Raw genomic sequence first — 20,169 nt, forward strand, 5'->3', positions numbered from 1 at the left:
TAAACAACTTTCTATCTTTCTTTTCTTCATTTGACTTATGTGTATGAGAAAATGGCAATTTTATGCAAAGAAGAAGATCAACTTCATTATAAATTTAAGATGGCTGCCATCACAATATTACGACATTCCTTTCCTGGGCGACGCTAAATAACCCGACACTCAGGTAACGATCACCATGACTAGACTCAAAAATTCAAGATGGCCGCCATCACAATATGCAAATTAATTACATTCAATTGAGTTAAAATTTGCGGTTTTTGAAAAAAATGATAAGTGCGGACTTTCTTTTTGGCGCCACTGTATGTTGAAAAATTCAGAAAGATATGACACAACGATTACTTGTTGACCTTAAGAGAGGTTGATTCTATATTGGGCGATTGCCTTCAGAAGGTGTCAGTGGGAGAAATTATGTTAAATAAATCTACAAATAAAACTCGACACTTTTTGAGTCTAGACAAGGTACTTAGAATCATTAATGGGAACGATCGTAATGTTCGCTCGACCTGTGTATATTTTATTTTATTTTTTTTTTATTACATTTTCACTCCAAACAAGGCACATTGCCACTTTGGTGTAGGGGGCTACTATCAGGGGCAACAACTACTGGGGTACTATGTAGGGATTTGGGCAGCAAGATGTCGGTTCACGTTGCACTTGAACTTCTGCACGTCAGTACAGTTGGGGAAGCAGGGACCTGGAATGGAATTCCAAAGTCTAGCGGTTCTGGGGAAGAAACTATTGGAGTAGAAAGATCTTTTACATCTAGGGATCTCTACAGTGTGGGGTTGGGATTTAGCAGCCTGTCGGGTTTGTCGAGGGTGCTCACGTCGTGGGGGCAGAAGTGATTGCAGTTCGTCAGAGCATTCACCACTAAAATACTTGTAGAAAAGGCAGAGGGATGCAACATTTCGTCGAAGGGGCAGAGGCTGAAGCTTAGATGCCAGTTCAGGACCTATCCGGTTTGCGACTCTCTTTTGAACCTTGTCAAGGAGCGAGAGACTAGTAGCAGATGCACCAGCCCAGATGTGACAGCAATACTCCATACATGGGCGAATGGTGGCCTTATAGAGGTATAGGATACTTTCGGGTGTTAGTAGTTTTCTAGCACAGTAGAGAGAGCGCACCTTTCTTGCAGCGGCCCTGGCAATGCCTTCAATCTAATTGTTCCAACTCATGTTTCCTGTGAACGTTAAGCCAAGGAGTTTGGAAGATGTACTCTCAGATAAAGAGTCGTTGGCCATTGCTATAAGTGGTAGAGAGGGTTTCTTGTAATTATTGAATGAAACTAGTTTAGTCTTGGCAGCATTGAACGCGACCAACCACTTTTGTCTCCATTCCACCACAAATTGGAGGTCTTCCTCTAGTGTTTCTGCCATTTCTTTAGAAATGTGTTCATTCGTCTTCCTATTGTGCCTGCCATAGAGTGTAGGGTCATCAGCATATATACCCATCTCAGAGGCAATTTTGTCAGGGAGGTCATTTATGAATATCAGGAACAATAGAGGTCCAAGGATAGAACCCTGGGGCACCCCCGCATTTATATCATATTGTTTAGATGTACGACCGCCGAGGACAACCTGGATTTTTCTCTTATCTAAGAAGGATTTAATTATGTTAAGTATTCTACCAGTGATACCGTATGATCTAATTTTCCTGAGGAGACCCTCATGCCATACCCTGTCAAAAGCCTTAGATATATCTAGAGCTACCGCTCTGCCCTCCCCCGCTTTGTCCAGTGAATGGTATATACGTTCAGAGATCACAGTTAGGATGTCTGCTGTGGAACGGGCTTGTCTAAATCCATATTGTTTGTCAGTCAGAAGTTTAGCATCTGTAAGGTGATGGACTAGAGCATGGTTAATTAGTGTCTCAAATATTTTGGCAAAAAGTGGGAGGAGGCTAATAGGGCGATAATTTGATGGGTTAGTCCTTTCGCCAGAATTCTTGAATACTGGTACAACAGAAGCAGTTTTCCAACAGGCCGGAAAGCAAGCTTCATTAAGGCATTTGTTGTAGAGTTTGGAGATTACTAGAGCTACTTCAGCTGAGCACTTTTTTAATAGCACAGCTGGGATAAGATCGGGTCCACATGCTTTTGAAGTGTAAAGGTTTTTTATGATAGCATGCACCTGAGCAGTGGTGGTTTTCAGATCGTCTAAAGGGACGGTTGCGAACAGGTTCATTTCTTAAAGCATTTATTCCCCTGCATCGTCTTCAGCAGAGTTTATGAAGGAATGTGGTCTTTTCTTCTGTCCAACTTGTTCCGCCGCAAATGACGGATCATTTCCTATGGTGTGCTGTGATGCCTATGACAGTTGGTATTATTTTGACCGTGTTAGGGTGAAACAACAGAATACTCTAGCAGAGTGGATTTGTCCAAATTGTTTGGAAAAAAGTATCACACTAATTTATTTCAGAATTTATTAAGTTCTCTCGCTCCTAGACAAAGTTCAAAAGAGAGTCGCCAATCTGATAGGTCCTGCACTGTCAGCTAAACTTCAGCCTCTGTCACATCGACGAAATGTTGCATCTCTCTGCCTGTTCTACAAGTACTTTAACGGTGAATGCTCTGACGAACTGCAAGCACTTGTGCCCCCTTGACGTAAATACCCCCAACAAACCCGACAAGCACCTAAATCCCACCTCTTCACAGTAGAGATCCCTAGATGCAAGAGAGCCTTCTACTCCAGTAGTTTCTTCCCCAGAACAGCTAGACTTTGAAATTCTCTTCCGGGTCCCTGCTTTCCTAACTGTACTGACATGCAGAAGTTCAAGTGCAACGTGACCCGACATCTTGCTGCCCAACTTCCTACACAGTACCCCTGATGCTTATGTCCCTGTTAGTAGCCCCCTACAACAAAGTGGCAATGTGCCTTGTTTGGGGTGAAAATGTAATTAAAAAAAAAAAAGTTGTCATTTGATTTATGTTCAAGTTATCGTTCTTGTTATTATTTATATCTTGGTAATCTAAATAAAACTAAGTTTATTGGCTATAAATTCATTTATCATAGCAGATAGAAAAACAGTTGTTTTTTTTTTAAGAAAAAAACTACAATAGTTAGTGGAGTCCTTGTGACCACCTGAATTATTTACTTGTCACCTAATTGACAGTCTAATACATATTTACTTTGTATTCAATTATTGAAAAAAAAATAGTAATGGATACCCATTTTTTTTTTTTTTTTTGCTTCTTTAGCAATGTGTGAGAAATTACACGACTTGAATCGTGTCACTTCATTGGTTGATTGGTTTAACACATTGCTTTTAATTACAACCTTTCTCATTGGGTGATTTGAATTTTAACCCATGGGTGCGGACATGTTTCAACTGAAAATTTCAGTCTGAGAAAAACTTTCATATGAGATGGACTCATATTAATTTAACGTTTTTTTTTTTTGCGCCCAGTGTTGTATTGGTACCTTTGAGACAATTTAACCAACTAAGTTAGGTGCTTTTTCTAGACATACTCTGGTCTTTCTAATCTGCAAAGAATGTTGAATTCAGTTTTTACCACTTTGTTGGAATTATCTGTTTTTTCAATTCGAACATTGTTTTAAATGATCCACAAGCCAAGGATTAATGATAATCTTCACAGAAGATTTTTTCCTACCACTTTTGTCACTAACTCTAAGCTACCAGGCTCAGCAGAAGCAGCAAAATTATGCAACATAATTTTGCAACGATAAGATGAAACAACCTGTTATTAATCAACCAGGTAAGTGCGCTTTTCAATGTCATGTTAATTTCCGCTCTGCCAGAGTTCTCAGCTATGTGAGAATACATTGTTGGCAAAAGAAATTACCTAACCAAACACATCTAAAAATCTCTGATTCATTCCCGGGTTTTCTGCACCATAACCAAAAACATTTTTTCGACTCTTATCAAATTAAGTGTTGATAGTTTGACAAAAAAAAAAAAAAATAGCAGAGTATAAAAACAGATATCTGAGAGTGAGAGAATAGGCGATCTTTTGAACGCTTCGTCATTGGTCTGAGGAAGATAACATTTACGGAGATTCATTCATTTTTATACGAAACTTTGGGATGCTTAAAGCAACGCAACTTTGAGAATTTGTTTTTTCAGACTCTTTTTTTTTTTATTGTCGTCACAGTTCTGTTGAAATTAAGAATAACTTTATTACAAAATACTCAGTGAAAAAGAAACAAATAAAATGGAGTATAAAAACTGATATATGTTAGAATGAAATGGTTTTATTCATTTACAAAATAATCATTGAAAAAAAAAATTATTATAATATGTTAAAAAATATAAATATTTAACACAAAAAATACAAAAGATTGAATCAAATATTTTGGGTAAATTGTGAAATTTCCTGATCCGATAATTTTATCAGAAAGGCGATATGTGATAGCTCAAAAATTGATTTTAATATGATGAGAAAAGCATTATGTTAAAACAAATATTAAAAAAAAAAAAATTTTAATAAAATTTTGCAAAAGTTCTTGGAAGCATCTTTTAAAAATTAGAAATTTTGAAAACAAAAGTAGATAAATGCCCTTTAAACTACATTTAAGAGGCAAAAGTCTTTATTAAAAATAATTAGATTTTTTTTTTAAGTCGACTTTTTTTTTTTATTCATTTTGGATAGTAAAATATCTATGATCAGGAAATATAAAAAAGCTTTAGTGTTGTTGTTTTTGAAGCGGTGATCAGATGTTATTAAATGATATAAAATGGAAAACATATCTTTATAGGAACCTTTTTCGACTTGTGAATGCTGTAGTGTAATAACATTGGCAAAAGTTCTTAGAAAAATATTTAAGAAATTTCAAGTTTGAAAAGAAAAAAAAAACAGACAAAATTCCTATGAAACCATACAAAGATTTTTTTTTTTTAGATCATTAGATATTTTTATGTTGACGTTTTATTAAAAATCATGAGATTTTTAAAAAATCTTTTTTTTTATTAATTTCAGATAATGAAATATCTATCATCAAGGAAAGTGTTTAAAAAAATTTTTTTTAATTTTTACCTTTATTTATTTGTAAATAGAAATTTCCTTGCTTCATGTAATTGTCGAAACAGCAGTCAGATGTTATTAGATTTTGAAAATTTGAATAAACAGACAAAAATGTCTTTAGAACTATGTTCTAGATGTAAATATATATATTTTAATTGTTTTCAATAAACTATTTTCAGATAAATAACTACTTCTTTTTGCTTGACCTATTTCCGATTTCCTTTTTTTTTATCTTAACTACCGCCCAGGTTCATCTATGCTAATAAAATAGTCCACCATATTGGAAATAAGCCAATATACTGACATGTTTACTAATTTGATGTAATGTATATGGGTACATCTGTGTTCTTCCCTCTTACAAGAATATGATTGGTTGGTTAAGCCATAAATACAGACTAGTAGAGCCGCCTGTAAGACACCTTAAAAGGCATGCTAAAAGCCTCATGCGTAAGGATATACTTCTTTTTGCTTGACCTATTTTCTATTCCCTTTATATATATATATATATATATATATATATATATATATATATTAACTACTGCCCAGGTTCATCTATGCCAATAAAACATATTGGAAATAAGCCAATATACTCATGCTTAAGGATATACCTTCAGAAAGTATTATTTGAATATAACAGCTAAGACCACTCAGCTACTTCAAACGAATATATCCTTTTCATAGGATATATGATAGTTAAAGTTTTTTGTTTTTTTTTTTTTCCATTTTATATGCAAATTCATTTTAATGTCAGTACGTTCAGCATATCATAATTAAAAAAAAAAGTTATACAATTTTTGGGAAATTGCATAGAACTTTTCTGATAAAATTATCAGGTCAGGACGTTTACCGATATTTGTTTGAACAAAGAAATTAAATGTCTGCTCTCTAAGTGGTGATGAGAAATAAAAGGCAATCACTATCCGATCAATACCATGATGAACAAGGGAGGTAATTCAGATGTTGCAGCAACAAAAACAGCATTTTCTTATGGACATTTATTGATTTCAACCTGCACAAAAAAAAAGAAGAAAAGAAAAAGAAATAAGCAAAAAAAAAAAAAAAGAAAGTATATTCAGACATATTTCTTGCATATTAGAGGCCCTATGTCAATGGCGATTAAATTAGCTAGTGTGAATTTTGACAAGATGTAATATAGTACTGCCCTAAGTCAAAAGAAATTTCCAGGTTGGTATCTGGAGGCGCATTACTTCACTGGGAGAGATGCATCCCTAGTCTTAGTAAAGACATGCATCTAAGAGAAGATAACTCTGATGACGTCGGCGCAGGACGTGATGGCCATGGGGGAGGATGAATCTCTAGCAGATCAACAGTTCGTTGGTATTAAGAGTTACATTATTCAACTGCAGTTATGCGGATAATTTAAGGACAACAGATAGGTGGAAACAGGCGAGTCAGAAGCCACTGCGCTGGGGAAGATAATGGCAACCTACCCCATGTATTCTGCCAAGTTCAAATCATGTGATGTCTTCAGAAGAATCGGACCAACAGTGGACCGAAGTCTATGGGGAACACTAACCATGATTTCATTTACGGCATAAATATTTTTTCTTGATACATATTTTTAGCATAAATATTTTTATCCGGATACATAACATCATTTCTAGACATCGCAAAGGATCATAATCATAATCGTTTAGGTGACTTGGCATTCCCTGGCAGTTCTCTATTTAATAAAGTGTCACACAACGCAAATCTGCAAACCATAAATGTTCCAAGGGTTGAATGAAATACGGGTGAGGTCGAATTGAGGGAGGGATCAGAGGTCAAACAGTGTAGACAAAACACAGCGATGAAGAATGACGTTACGTTTTTGAAGGGAGAGAAAACTAGGGTTTTTCAGATCAATCTCTTTGTGGAAGCCACGGGAATGAGTCACCGTCAATAATGTAGAAACCTGGTAATCTCAGAGAATGTTACTGATGTCTTTGTCCGCGTGTATCACTCATTTCGCTAAGTTAAAAAGTTAAGTATCGCTGGACTTTGGAGTTCCTTCTCTGTTTCCTGCTTCCCTGACTGTACTAACATGCAGACGTTTAGATGTAATGTGAACATACAACTCGCTGATCAACTCCTATCAGTCTTCTCTTCGATACAATCTTAAATAGCAGTGAATATGAGCTAAAAAAAGAAAAAAAGTAAATAACTATGATAACATTTGTCTCTCTACCTTGAGTAAATTCTCTCCAAATAAAACCATATATGAAAATACTCAGCAAACGTCTCCTTGTGTTACTTTCTTCATTAAAAGAAGCAAAAAGCACATAAAATACCAGTATGCATAAATCTTGCTTCCCTTATTTTGTCCTTTAGTCCTCATATTCCATGAGTGATGTTTCTGACAAAGAGGGAAGAATTGCTGTCTACTGGGTCAAAATCTTTACCATCCAACACTTATTGTTGGAAAGATTTTGACCTTGAAGTAGTATTCATGTAAAGTTTCCCATGAAGATCTGATTAATATCCATGTAAAGTTGCTAATAAAAATTTTATCAATATTTAGGCGAACTTGTTAACAACCAGACAAACAAATTAACTGATCAGGATATGCCTACTAAATATTTTTGCTTACATTTTTCATAAATCCAGTGAAATTGCCCATTCCAAAAGATTGTCCAAGGGTCAGGGCACAATCCTGCTTCTTGATAAACCCTGGAAAAATAATATAATATAAAAATAATATAATATAAAAATAATATAATATAAAAATAAAAATAATATAATATAAAAATAAAATAATATAATACAATAATATAAATAATATAATATAAAAATAATATAATATAAAATACATAAAAATAATATAATATAAAAATAAAAACAATATAATATAATATAAAAACTATATATTATAAAAATAAAATAATATAAAAATAATATAATATAATAATAAAAACAGTATAATATAAAAATAAAAATAATATAATATAAAGATAATATAATATAAAAATAATATAAAAATAATATAATATAAAATCAAAATAATATAATATAAAAATAATATAATATATAATAAAAATAATATAATATAAAAATAAAAACAATATAATATAAAAATAAAATAATATAATATAATAATAAAAATAATATAATATAAAAATAAAAACAATATAATATAAAAATAAAAACAATATAATATAAAAATAAAAACAATATAATATAAAAATAAAAATAATATAATAATAAAAATAATATTATATAAAAATAATATAATATAAAAATAAAAATAATATAAAAATAAAAATAAAATATAAAAATAAAAATAAAATATAGAAATAAAAACAATATAATATAAAAATAAAAACAATATAATATTAAAATAAAAACAATATAATATAAAAATAAAAATAATATAAAATAAAATAAAATAAAATATAAAAATAAAAATAAAATATTAAAATAAAAATAAAATATTAAAATAAAAACAATATAATATTAAAGTAAAAACAATATAATATTAAAATAAAAACAATATAATATAAAAATAAAATGATATAATAATAAAAATAATATAATATAAAAATAAATATAATATAAAAATAAAATATAAAAATAAAAACAATATAATAAAAAAAACACACTTTTTCTAAAAGAGATGAAAAACTGTAAAGTCTTCATTTTTTTTTTTTTTACATAGGCATCACCACTTATCAAGGCCAAGAGGCCACTCGAGGATAAGGGTTAAAGAGTGTACAGTAGAAATTGGACAATATAGTAATCATTAGTAATGGAAATTCGGTAAATTTGTTAACTTATATGGAACGGCTCATCAAGAACTTGTTTACGTTAGACTTGAAGACAACCATATTGTAGTCAGCTGGAAAGCAGGAAAAGTGAAGACAATTCCATAGGCGTGCAGTTCTAAGAAAGAAGCTTTGTTCATGGAATCTACGTTTAGGTTTAGGCACAGATAAAAAGTGGGGGAAATTAGTGATTGTGTTTTCTGGTAGACTTGTGAAAGTTTGGCGAGGGGGGGAACCATAGATTGGAGCTCAGCCGAGCACTTGCCATGAAAATAATGATAAAACAGAGACAAACTCGCAACATCTCTTCTATGAGAAAGAGGTTGCATGGAAGAAAAAAAGGACATCCCCCTACAAGGCTATGAAGTCTATTTTGAACCCTATCAAGCAGGATAAATCCTTTCTAGCAGCTCCTGCCCAGATGTGGCAACAGTATTCATCCATCCTTGGACGTACCTCCTGGAAGAATAGCTTTTTAATGGAATAGGATATAGGATATTGAAGAGAAAAGCAACCCAGCCTGAAGACGATAGGTGAAGATATTTTCTTGACTCCCCATCTAGTCTGAGTGTGAGTCGAGGTTGACAATGTGGAAAGCCCAAATCTGCAAAGGAGGTACTCTGGATAGATATAAAAATAACTATAAGCAGCTTATCAGCGGCCATAAATCTGACGATGGTGGATCTAGCCCATTTGAGGGTTCTTGATAAAGTGCAGAATCTTGTTTGTGCTTTGATTGTTCCCACCATTTCTTCTTCCCTACAACCATTCTCTCACAGACGTGATGGTCTTATTTATTTGCCTTCCCACGAGAACAGAGTTAGACACAAGGTCAGTTTTTAATGTGGGGGAAATCCAGCGCCCCAAAAAGGGGCACTCTGGATAGGGACAAAAATAAAAATTGTCTCAGTCATGAAGGATTTCTCCTCCACTGACCATGAACATAAAAGGTGAACTGTAACATCAGAACAGATACTGCACTGTGATCTTCGCCCAAACGTGATGTTGCTCGACAAATCTACTATCAAACCATGTATGTAGTACTATTGTCATATTTGGGCTGGTGAATTTCTGTCCCATTTCAGAGTTTTTGATAAGATGGAGGAATATATTTGTATTTTGATTATTCCAACACATTCTTTTTTTTTCTGCAACCTCTCTCTTACAGACGTGATGTTGCTAATCTCAGTCTTTTTCTACTTAGACTTTGTTGAACACATTCTCATGAACTCAATTCCATAGCCAACACCACATGCACACATACACACGTGCACATATCTTCTACTCAGACGGTCGAACATATTCTTGTGAACCTAATTCCAAGCAAACACCATGTGGAGACATACTCACACACATATGAGGTGCCTTCAATAAATTTCCAGATTTTTTTCATATGGGCACTTTTATTGATAGTACATGAAACTCTAGTCTCTTTCGAAGTAATCTCCTCCGGCTGCAATGCATTTGTTGTACAGTTCCAACAAACAACTTCTGGAATGCCTCATGGAAGTCCTTGTGTGAGCGTGTCAATGACTCACGTCACAGTTTCTTTCATTGCCTCAATTATCTCATAACAACAGATTCTAAGGTTTGCTTTAAGCTTAGGGAATAACCAAAAGTCACAGGAAGCAAGGTCTGGGCTAAAGGGAGGGTGAAGAAGTGTCTTGATGCCAATTTTGGTTAAATAGTCTGTGACAAGGAGTTGTAGACTGGTGCTTTCACTAAAATCTTCTGCATCTTTAGTTCCTTGCGAATAATTGTGTGTAGTTCCCACACTGACATCAAACTGTGCACTTATTGTCTCTATAGACAAACGACCGTCCTTATCCATGAAATTCTTTATTTGGCCAATCAACTCTGGTGTTCTGACTTCCTTACTCCTCCCACACCTCTCATCATCCCTCACAGACTCCCTGTCTTCCTTGAATCTTTTATGCCACTCAAAAACAGATGCTTGATTCATGCAAGATGGTCCAAAAGCAGTCGGATGCATTCCATACGTTTCTGTGCATTATTTCCTAGTTAAAACAGAATTTTATTGCATATCATTCTTCTAAAGTGTCCTTACGTCCAGATTGCATTTTTGAAATTCACCAGCTGTGACAATCAGGCTTTAGTAGGGTGTATTCCAATTCCTGTGGTAGCTGTTCATTTAAACTTTAAATCATAAGAATTGGTCAGTCATCTCATAAGATATATAGCAATAACATACTGAATTTTGCGAGAGTCTATGACAATTTTAAATGCCTGTACAAAAAATGTTTTGAAACTTATTTAAGGCACTTCATACATACTTTTTTATACATCTTCTCAGTGGATACGTTGCCTCCATATGTGCTCACACACAGACACAATTCGCCTTTTTCATTCTTTGCACACACATACACACAGGATTCTACTGACATTCTCTAACGAACATGATTTAATAAACATGATTTCATAGTGTAGTATTGGGAATCCCAACTTAATTGCTATATAGGTAGTTTTAGAAATAGAAAGTTATGTAAGTATATTTTTATTTCTTATCAGCGAGTTGGCAGGGTCACAAAAGGTTAGGTTTGACAGGTATCAACCTAAAGAGAATGCACCGGAAATTAGGGGTGACACAGGAATTATGGTCGTAGGCTTCCGGTTGACGACCACATGGGAGGAGAGTTGGTTTTGGGCAGCAGAGAATGCAGATCAGAGATTTCAGGTCTCTCCCGACAATCAAGGTCCGAGATGATAGGCTTGCCTTGAAATAAAAGATTGAAGCTTCAAATCCATCTTATTGTTTATCGATGCATCTGTCTGCAGTGACCACTTCCCAACGAGATGGCAGACCAGCGTCCAAGAAGATATCATCGGCTGGCCAAGGCAAGCAGGTATGTACATATTCTACAATTGCACATACATGTCTCGAGACCTTCCAAGGCAAGAAACGGTGTAAGGATAAGAACACCCCTCCCCACACACACACACATATAACAGTGAACTGCCCGTAAGATATGTAAGAGCATACACACCCACACACGTATATGTAAGAACGGTGATAAACACACAGACTCTTAGTAAAAGTAACAGTAAGGTAAAACGGTAAAAGAAACCGTAGTAATAAACGTTTTAATAATAGATAAATAAAAAATAAATATAAATAAATAATAAACAGGACAGCAATCGTTTACGGTAACAATAGTAGTAGCCCAAGTCAGGTTCAGAAACCATAAATGTTTGTTGAATTATATATTGCCTTAAAGTTTTTACTTTGTTTTCATCAGCATTGAGGAATTTTTTTTTTTCTGTTTTTTTTTTTTTATTTACTAAGGTGGCAAGACTTATCAAGGCCCAAATGCCATTTAAGGACAAGGGTTAAATGAGTGCAAGGTTAACGGTGAGACGACACCATGATGATTGGTAATGATGTTGTGATCAGGCAGAATTTGATTATTCCAGAGAATTTGTTTACATTGGACTTGAAAACCACCATTTTGTAGATATCTGAGAAACAGCCAAGCGGTATTGTGTTCACAGGGCGGTCTGTTCTAGGAAAGAAACTTTGCTCATGGAAGTTTCGCTTAGTTTTAGATAGTGAGAGCGAGAAAGGAAAACTATTAACAGTGGTTGTTGCTAGACGAGTTCTTATTGTTTATATCTTACCGTGGAAGTACCATCTCAGTCGAGTACCTGCTATGAAATGAATGTATATGGAGTAGCAGTGCTGCTCAAGCATTGCACTAGCATTGACAAGCGTTGACGAAAATCTTAAACCTATCTCAGTAAAATGAGTCTGTTGCTGTTGCTGCCTGTTTGTTTATTTAGCGAATCTACTTCAGGACAGAGTCCAAGAAGATCATGCATCAGGGTTTGGTCTGCATCCCACCTGACTACAACTTGGATGTGTACAAGTCCAACGTTAACAAATTCCTAATGAACCGCCCCCTTAAGTAAACACTTCATCAAATCTCCACACTAACGTAATGTACTTGCAATAACCCTTATCCCTGAGTGGCTTCCGGGCCTTGATAAGTGGTGACCAGACCACTGTGTAAAAAAAAAAAAAAAAAAATCCTCCTCATAAGTCGTTAGACACACTAGATTGCATGTTCATCTTTGACGTTGTGAGCAGCAAAACTCGGCAGTTGCATACTAAGTCAGGGAAGGTTTTACTCAGAACATTTAAAGGAGTGGCGGTTGTACATATGCAGAATAAATTTAATAGATCTGCAATTCTACCTGCGAGGCAGAGATGACCAGAGAATGGCAAATATTGATGTGGATTCCTTCTAGATTTGGACCAAAATTCTGTTAGCTAGTTTGCGGTTCTAATATCACTGGAGGTCAGACCTGTCCACCATCGATGGCCTTGTCACGCCTGCTACTGTTGTTTAAAACATATCAATTACAAGAAAGTATAAATTAAACCTTCAGTTTATTTTCAGCAGCCCCATAACCCTCATTCTCTTATTGGTCCTTTAGTCCTAACATTCCAGGAGTGATGTTTCTGACGAGAGGGGAGAATTGTTGTTTTCTGGGTTGGAATGTATTCATCTAACATTTATTATTGGCTAGTTTTTAAATTTGGAGTAATATTTGTTTTTTTTTAGTTCCTTACATTAAGTAGTTTTGTACTTTGTCTGGAGCAATAGCCATAAAAAAAAGTTTGAAAGGGGAGATAATCATTGTTAACAGGTTCAGTATAAGAGAAATATATTTTAGTCTTTTTTTTACTATTCATAGCTCGGGGTAAAGATGCGTTTCCTGAAAGTACTTCTTTCAAACTCATCGGCTTAATATTCACAGGGAACATGAGTTGGAACACATACACCGAGACCATTGTGAAGGCTGCTGCAAAGAAGGTGGGCTCTCTCTACCATGCTAGACAGTTACTTACACCTGAATGTATCCTGTACCTTTATAAGGTCACCATTCGCTCATGTATGGAGTATTGCTGTCACATTTGGGCTGGTGCATCTGCTACTAGTCTCTCACTTCTGGACAGGGTTCAAAAGAGAGTCGCCAACGTGATAGGTCCTGAACTGTCATCTAGGCTTCAGCCTCTGTCCCATCGACGAAATGCTGCATCCCTCTGCCTGTTTTACAAGTATTTTAATGGTGGATGCTCCAACGAACTACAAATCCTGGTACCCCTTTGACCTAAATACCCCCGACAAACAGCAAAGTCTCACCCCGACACAGTAGAGATCCCTAGATGTAAGAAAGCCTTCTAATCTAATAGTTTCTTCCCCAGAACTGCTAGACTCTGAAATGCCCTTCTGGGTTCCTGCTTTCCCAACTGTACTGACATGCAGAAGTTCAAGTGTAATGTGAACAGACATCTTGCTGCTCAACTCCCTACATAGTATCCCAGCAACTTATCTCCTGATAGTAGGCCCCTACATCAAAGTGCCACTGTGCCTTGTTTGGGGTGAAAATGTTATAAGAAAAATAATTTTTTAAAAAATTAGGCCATTGATTCTTTAGCTGTCATATTTCATTAAAGATATACTGACCTCGGAGAGTTTTTTGGCCAACTAAATTGTTATTGACCCACATGCTTACGGTATCACCCTTTTTCACTAGCTTGACCGTTGTCCACGCATTTGGTATCTGTAGTGTTGTAAAAAAAAAAAAAAAAAAAAAAAAAAAAGAAAGAAAGAATTAAAATTAGATTCATTTACACATAGATTTAATAAAACAGTGTTTCTCACAACATTTTGGTCGATGTAGCTTCCCGTTGAGTAATTAACATTGTTAAAATTTAATTAGTTATTATCGATCTATCTGCCTATCTATCTATTTATCTATCTATTCAATGATATTCTTCAAATAGTTTACATTGGGAGTTATTTATTGTTTATAGAATTAAATGTACCAATGGATTTTAGCTGAGGATATTTACATAAATTAGCTATAGATAGAAGAACCCATAAAGAAAGAAGGTATGAAGCATATATTATTCTTCTTATGAATGAACTGTAAAATATACCCGTGTGATAACTCTCTGATACAACATGATCCAGTTTATACGTCGATATCTCTAACTCTGGCTAAACAAACAATACATACGATTTATACGTTTAAATCTGATCCCGTTATAAGAACAATAATATCCCACCTCACTATGCAATATAACTGTTTCAATATCAAATGCACCTTAATATATAACCCTCCAATTTTTCTCAGCTGCGTCATCTCAGGATCTTTGATCTATATTGATAAGTAATAAGATTTGAAGTAGTAGTTATGATAATCGTCTGAACCGGTCGTTCTGGACATTTTTAAGCCTGTGAGCTTTTATGTTGTGTAGCAGAATGATATTGCCCTCCCCCTTTCTCAAAAACTGTTCGGCTTAAAACATGCGTCCATACCACCAATAATAACAAATATTAACATACTAGCATTTAAGACAAACGCTATCAGAGATAAAACAAAACATTAAATCTTTTTTGGAAATTGAGAATTAAAGGACGAACGTTTAATATATATAGTTCGACTTAAACCCTTTTTTAATTGAAAGCAACAGAAAACTATGCTGATATCACATTTGTTTTCATGAGAGTCACCACATATCAAGGCCCGAAGGCCACTCGAGGGTAGGTGTTAATAAGTGTACGGTGGTTACTGAGACAATAGCTTATTAATAATAGGTTGAGAAGAAAGTTCTTGCGGAATTTTAAATTTAGATGTCAAATAATGTATTTTCAAATAAGTTTTCACTATAATAATTTTACTTTATATATCACTAGCGAGGGGTACCCAGCGTTGCCTGGGTGTTTGGAGGTGTGTGTGGAAACTCCGGGGGGGGGGGGGTTAAAAAAAAGTAAGTATGAGGATCGAACCCGTACCCTTGAGGCAAAGTTGTAAATTAAAATGTGAAAAAAAAAGTGCGACGTTAACCATTGCCCGACAGCGACATGCTAACGGAAACACGTTTTAATTTATTTAATTACTTGGGTTTAGCAGGTGCCTGTTTTAATGAGTTAATGAGGTCAAGTTTGACTGCGGGATAGTATTCATTTACTGCTGAACGCCCCCCCCCCCAAGATGTTATAGGAAAAAGACTAACCCACATGCAGCGAGCGACAAATATTGAATATTTATCTTCCCGAAATCGAGCAAATTAAATAGACAGGCGAGCTTCGTTGTTAACTGTGAGATATTACGATTTGTATGTGATATAAAAAGCTTTAAAAAGTTGTAAAGCGAGCGACTGCTTCTCTGAAAAAAGCCTTTGTTGACATACAGAAAAAGCGAACACACATGCATACATACATACATTTTCGCTTTTATATATATAGATTTCAAAGAGCGTTTTTCGCTCTATCTAAATGCTTAAATTACAATCGTTTTAAAACAATTATGTCTTCTTTTCGAAACGTTGAATAGAAGATAAAAAAAAGCAAATTCGCACAATTTTCTTATTTCAATACAAACTAAAACAGCTCGTCATATCAACAAAGTGCTTGGTCCAGACACCACTACTGATCGCACAGCACAATGGTGGTTTAAGAAATTTCGTGGCGGCGACGAGAATCTTGAAGATGATGAGTGTAGTGGTCCGCCATCGGATATTCACAATGATCAATTAAGGGCTTTAGTTGAAGCCAATCGCCACATAATTGGAAAGACAAATCAAATTGATAAATGGGTGCCTCACAAATTGAACGACAACCAAAAGAAACGCCGTTATGAAGTATCATCTTCCCTTATTTTAGACAACAAGAACGCCCCGTTTCTCGATTGGGTTGTGACTTGTGATGAAAAGTTGATTCTTTACGACAACTGGCGGCACTCAGCTCAGTGATTAAACGCCAACGAAGCTTCACAACATTTCCAGAAACCAATGTTGCGCCGAAATAGCTTCTAGGGTTATAATCAGAATTCGGTTCTGGAGTTCGGGAAGGAGTGAGTCACTCTCTCGACAATAGCACGTTTCTGCCCTCTTCTTTTCCAATCGACCACACCTGGCCTCTCGCCACCAATGTCACACCGCACAATCCGAACGTCAGCAATACAAAATTCTTTTCAAGAGAAGATGTTCACGACTCTTTTCTCTCTGCTGCCCCAGGAAATTTTTCCCTGCTTTTATATCCTCCTATCTAGAAAAAAAAAAAAAAAGGAAAAGACAGGAAAAAAAATTGCTTCTCCCATCATGCTCTGCCTTCCCAAGATGCCCTTTGCGTATACAAATGTGCTGGCCATCCTTTCCTTCTTCTTTCCCAAAGAGCGATGCAGATACGCCCGGTATGTTTTTTTTCTTCTTTTTTTCTAACCATATACCTCACACTAATGACTGTTTGGTGGTCTGCGACTGGTCTTATCTATTACAGTCTTTTCAATGCAGGCGAAACCATTATACAGAGAAGCACTGTGAACAAATGGATGAAATGCATTAGAAATTTTAACAACAACATCCATTATTAGTCAACAGAAAAAGCTCAATTCTCCTCCATGGCAAAGCCTGACCGCACGTTGCTAAACCAACCCTACAGAAGTCAAACGAATTGGGTTACAAAATTCTGCCTCATCCGCCATACTCTCAGACATCTTACCTACCGGCTACTACTTTTTCAAGCATCTCAACAACTTTCTGCGTGAGAAATGCTTAAAAAACCTAAGCGATATCAAAAACGTTTTCAGCAACGTCATCGCCACCAGAACGCAAGATTTTTATGTTACTGGCATAAATACATTTGCTTTGCGTTGGCAAAAGTGTGTTGATTCTGATGGTGCTTATTTCGATCGATAAATTTTTGGTTGAGTTCAGTTATGTTCATCTGAATTTAAAAGTTAAAAATCACGAGAACTTTCTTGTCAACCTGATAGTTAATGGTGGGAATCAGGTAGAAATGGATTATTTAGGGAGGCAGCTCAACAAAATCTTGTTTACATTGGACTTGAAGATGACCATATTGTAGTGAGCTGGAAAGCAGGATAGTGGAACAGTTCCACAGGAAGACAATTCTAGGAAAGAAACTTTGTTCATGGAATTTGAGTTTAGATTTAGGCACAGATAGAGAGTGGTGGAAACTTGATTGTTGTTGTAGCTATACTAGTATTTTTTGTGAAAGTTCAGCGAGTGGGGGGTGGTCGTAGATTGAAGCTCAGACGAGCACCTGCCATGAAAATAACGATAGAACAGAGACAGGATCGTAACGTCTCTTCTTTTAAAGCTTTGGGGTTGTTGCTCCAATCTATTCTTGTAACAGTAACAAGCTGATAACGTAGATGAAATTAACACACGTGTCTCCCGTCTGAAAACCCAAGAAGACAAACTCGGTACATCTTATACACCCACCTTGTCGTTCGGCGAGATTTGACGAGACTAGAATGTATATATAACGCGTCTAAACTAGCTACCCGGTTTTGGGTAACAAAAATGGGTACCGGTGCATTGTACGAACCGGATGTTGTTACTATTGCATATTACAAACCGGATTTTTTTTTTTGATAAAATGTCCTGTATGGCTGGACCAACAATAGCAGGTAGTTATGTATCTACAAGTTGTCCCAATAAAATGTATACACTCTTTAAAGTATCTCAACTTGCTACATGAATACACTATACCACATTCCCAAGAGATGTTTAGGAATAAAGAATGGCACTTTGTTCACACCACAAAACGAGATACAATGAAGGAGTTGAAAGCAACCATTGAAAGAAGATGTCAACATACCAACTGAACTGATTACGACCGTTTTCGATTCAATCAGTGAGCGTTGTGAGCTGTTTATGGGCCACACTGGACAATATCGATAATTAGTTGGTTTCTATATTTGTTCAGAGTATTTTGGTTTTATGTTTACATTATATTGGGACACACCCTTTATGCTACCGCGCTGAAATAACGTCATTATTTGTAGAGAAAATCGTAACTTACTTGGCTAGTATGTGTGCATGCTTCAAAGGGTCGTTGGTGCATAAATAAAAAAATAAAAGAAAAGGGAAGGACTAGCGACGCCGTTTCTATGCAAATGAGACAGGTGAATAAAAGCAGACGCGAAGCGAACAGGAAAGCGAGTTGGAAGAATCGTGTGCTATGTACGTAGGCGCGTGCAAGTTAACTTGAGTGTCGAGTTTTGAAGTTGGAAGTTTTGACAACAAAGTGTCAAGTTTTGAAGTTGGAAGTTTTGACAGCCGTGTGTCGAATGTACCCGAGAAATTGCTCGTTTAACTATATCATTTAAAAAACTATTCTTAACACGGAGAAGGGAGTATGTTTTGTAACTATTCTGTACTTTCACCTAACAATTTAATAAACAAAAATATCGTAAAAATTAAATTTAACTTGTAAATACTATTAAGTAATAAAAATAATAATTTGAGTGAGTTTCCAAGCGTTTTTAACGGCGCTTGGCATATTCCGACGGCGACATCAGGTGTCGATCGAATCCGAGCAGATATTTACAACGTGCTTGCACCAAAAACTGGTCTAGTGTCATCCATAGATAGAAGAGTTCTTTCACTTCTCCATAGAGACTCACCCTCGGTAAGTTCAACAACTCCTTCTTATCACATTTTCTATATTTAATCTCCTATGCAGTTTGGCGCATGCGTTGCTATACGCAGATTTCTATAGTTATGTGGGCGTTTGAAACACAGTACACATGTCCACTTTGAGCATGGAATTTACTTAGCATATTCTTATATACTAGCGGGACCTGTGGAAATTCCACAGCGGCATCTTTCACATGTAATATATTGCTTGTGGGCGTTCAGCGTGAATGAAGATCCTGTGATATTATTGTAGTTAAAACTGTGGAAGTATTTATCTAAATAATCTGGTTAATGTGTCAGAATATATCTGGTTATTACGGTTTATTTCCAATATTCTTATAGGAGTCTGTGACATATTTACATTGTATGGACGCCCGACACAAACGGAAACCTCACGATATTATTATACCATCTTTAGACAGAACAGATACTACCAAGAAGGTATATTTTAGTTTCACTTACGGCCCAAAATGGCATCACTTTTTTTTTAATTTGAATTTTTTTATTGCGTCTTCGGTGATCAGGAGATCCTATTTATTAAAAAAGAAGGATAGAAGGTGATAACATACTGCGAACATTAATCGATCGAATTATTTATAATCTGGAAACTGTGACGTACGTACGTTAAAGACTATACGGTATTAATCTCTAGATTACTAGCAGAGAGGGTGCTTATTCAAATTGGCACTCATAGTGATAACCAAAAATAAAGAAAAACTTTTTTGTACTTACTTGCCATGGAATAAAGATTGTATATTCTAAAAATCACAAAATTCAAGCAAGTAGTTTATTTTATTTTTATTTATTTATTTATTTTTTTTTTACGAAAAACAACTTTGCCATTGTTTTACCGATAAGTGACGGATGAGGGTACGTTTCTCTAGAGAACATAATGAGGGTAGATAATCAGTGATTATTTTGACAGTTTCCACGTGCATTAGGGTTGTCTG

General features: G+C 35.4%; 1 protein-coding gene across 1 annotated transcript in view; it reads right to left on the reverse strand.

Moving 5' to 3' along the window:
- Positions 1-4,191: 4,191 nt before the first annotated feature.
- The window catches only part of LOC145246140 (uncharacterized), a 41,540-nt gene continuing 25,562 nt past the window's right edge, over positions 4,192-20,169 (reverse strand). Inside the window, exons 6-8 of the mRNA XM_080107989.1 lie at positions 14,232-14,328; positions 7,572-7,651; positions 4,192-5,990 (exon numbers count right to left, since the gene is read on the reverse strand). Coding sequence (XP_079964115.1) covers positions 5,967-5,990; positions 7,572-7,651; positions 14,232-14,328 — 201 coding nt within the window. The 3' untranslated portion in view covers positions 4,192-5,966. The remainder of the gene's footprint in view (positions 5,991-7,571; positions 7,652-14,231; positions 14,329-20,169) is intronic.

The sequence above is a fragment of the Euprymna scolopes genome, chromosome 23 (assembly GCF_053919585.1).
Source record: "Euprymna scolopes isolate OS-2025 chromosome 23, ASM5391958v1, whole genome shotgun sequence".
NCBI classification, from domain to species: Eukaryota; Metazoa; Mollusca; class Cephalopoda; order Sepiida; family Sepiolidae; genus Euprymna; species Euprymna scolopes.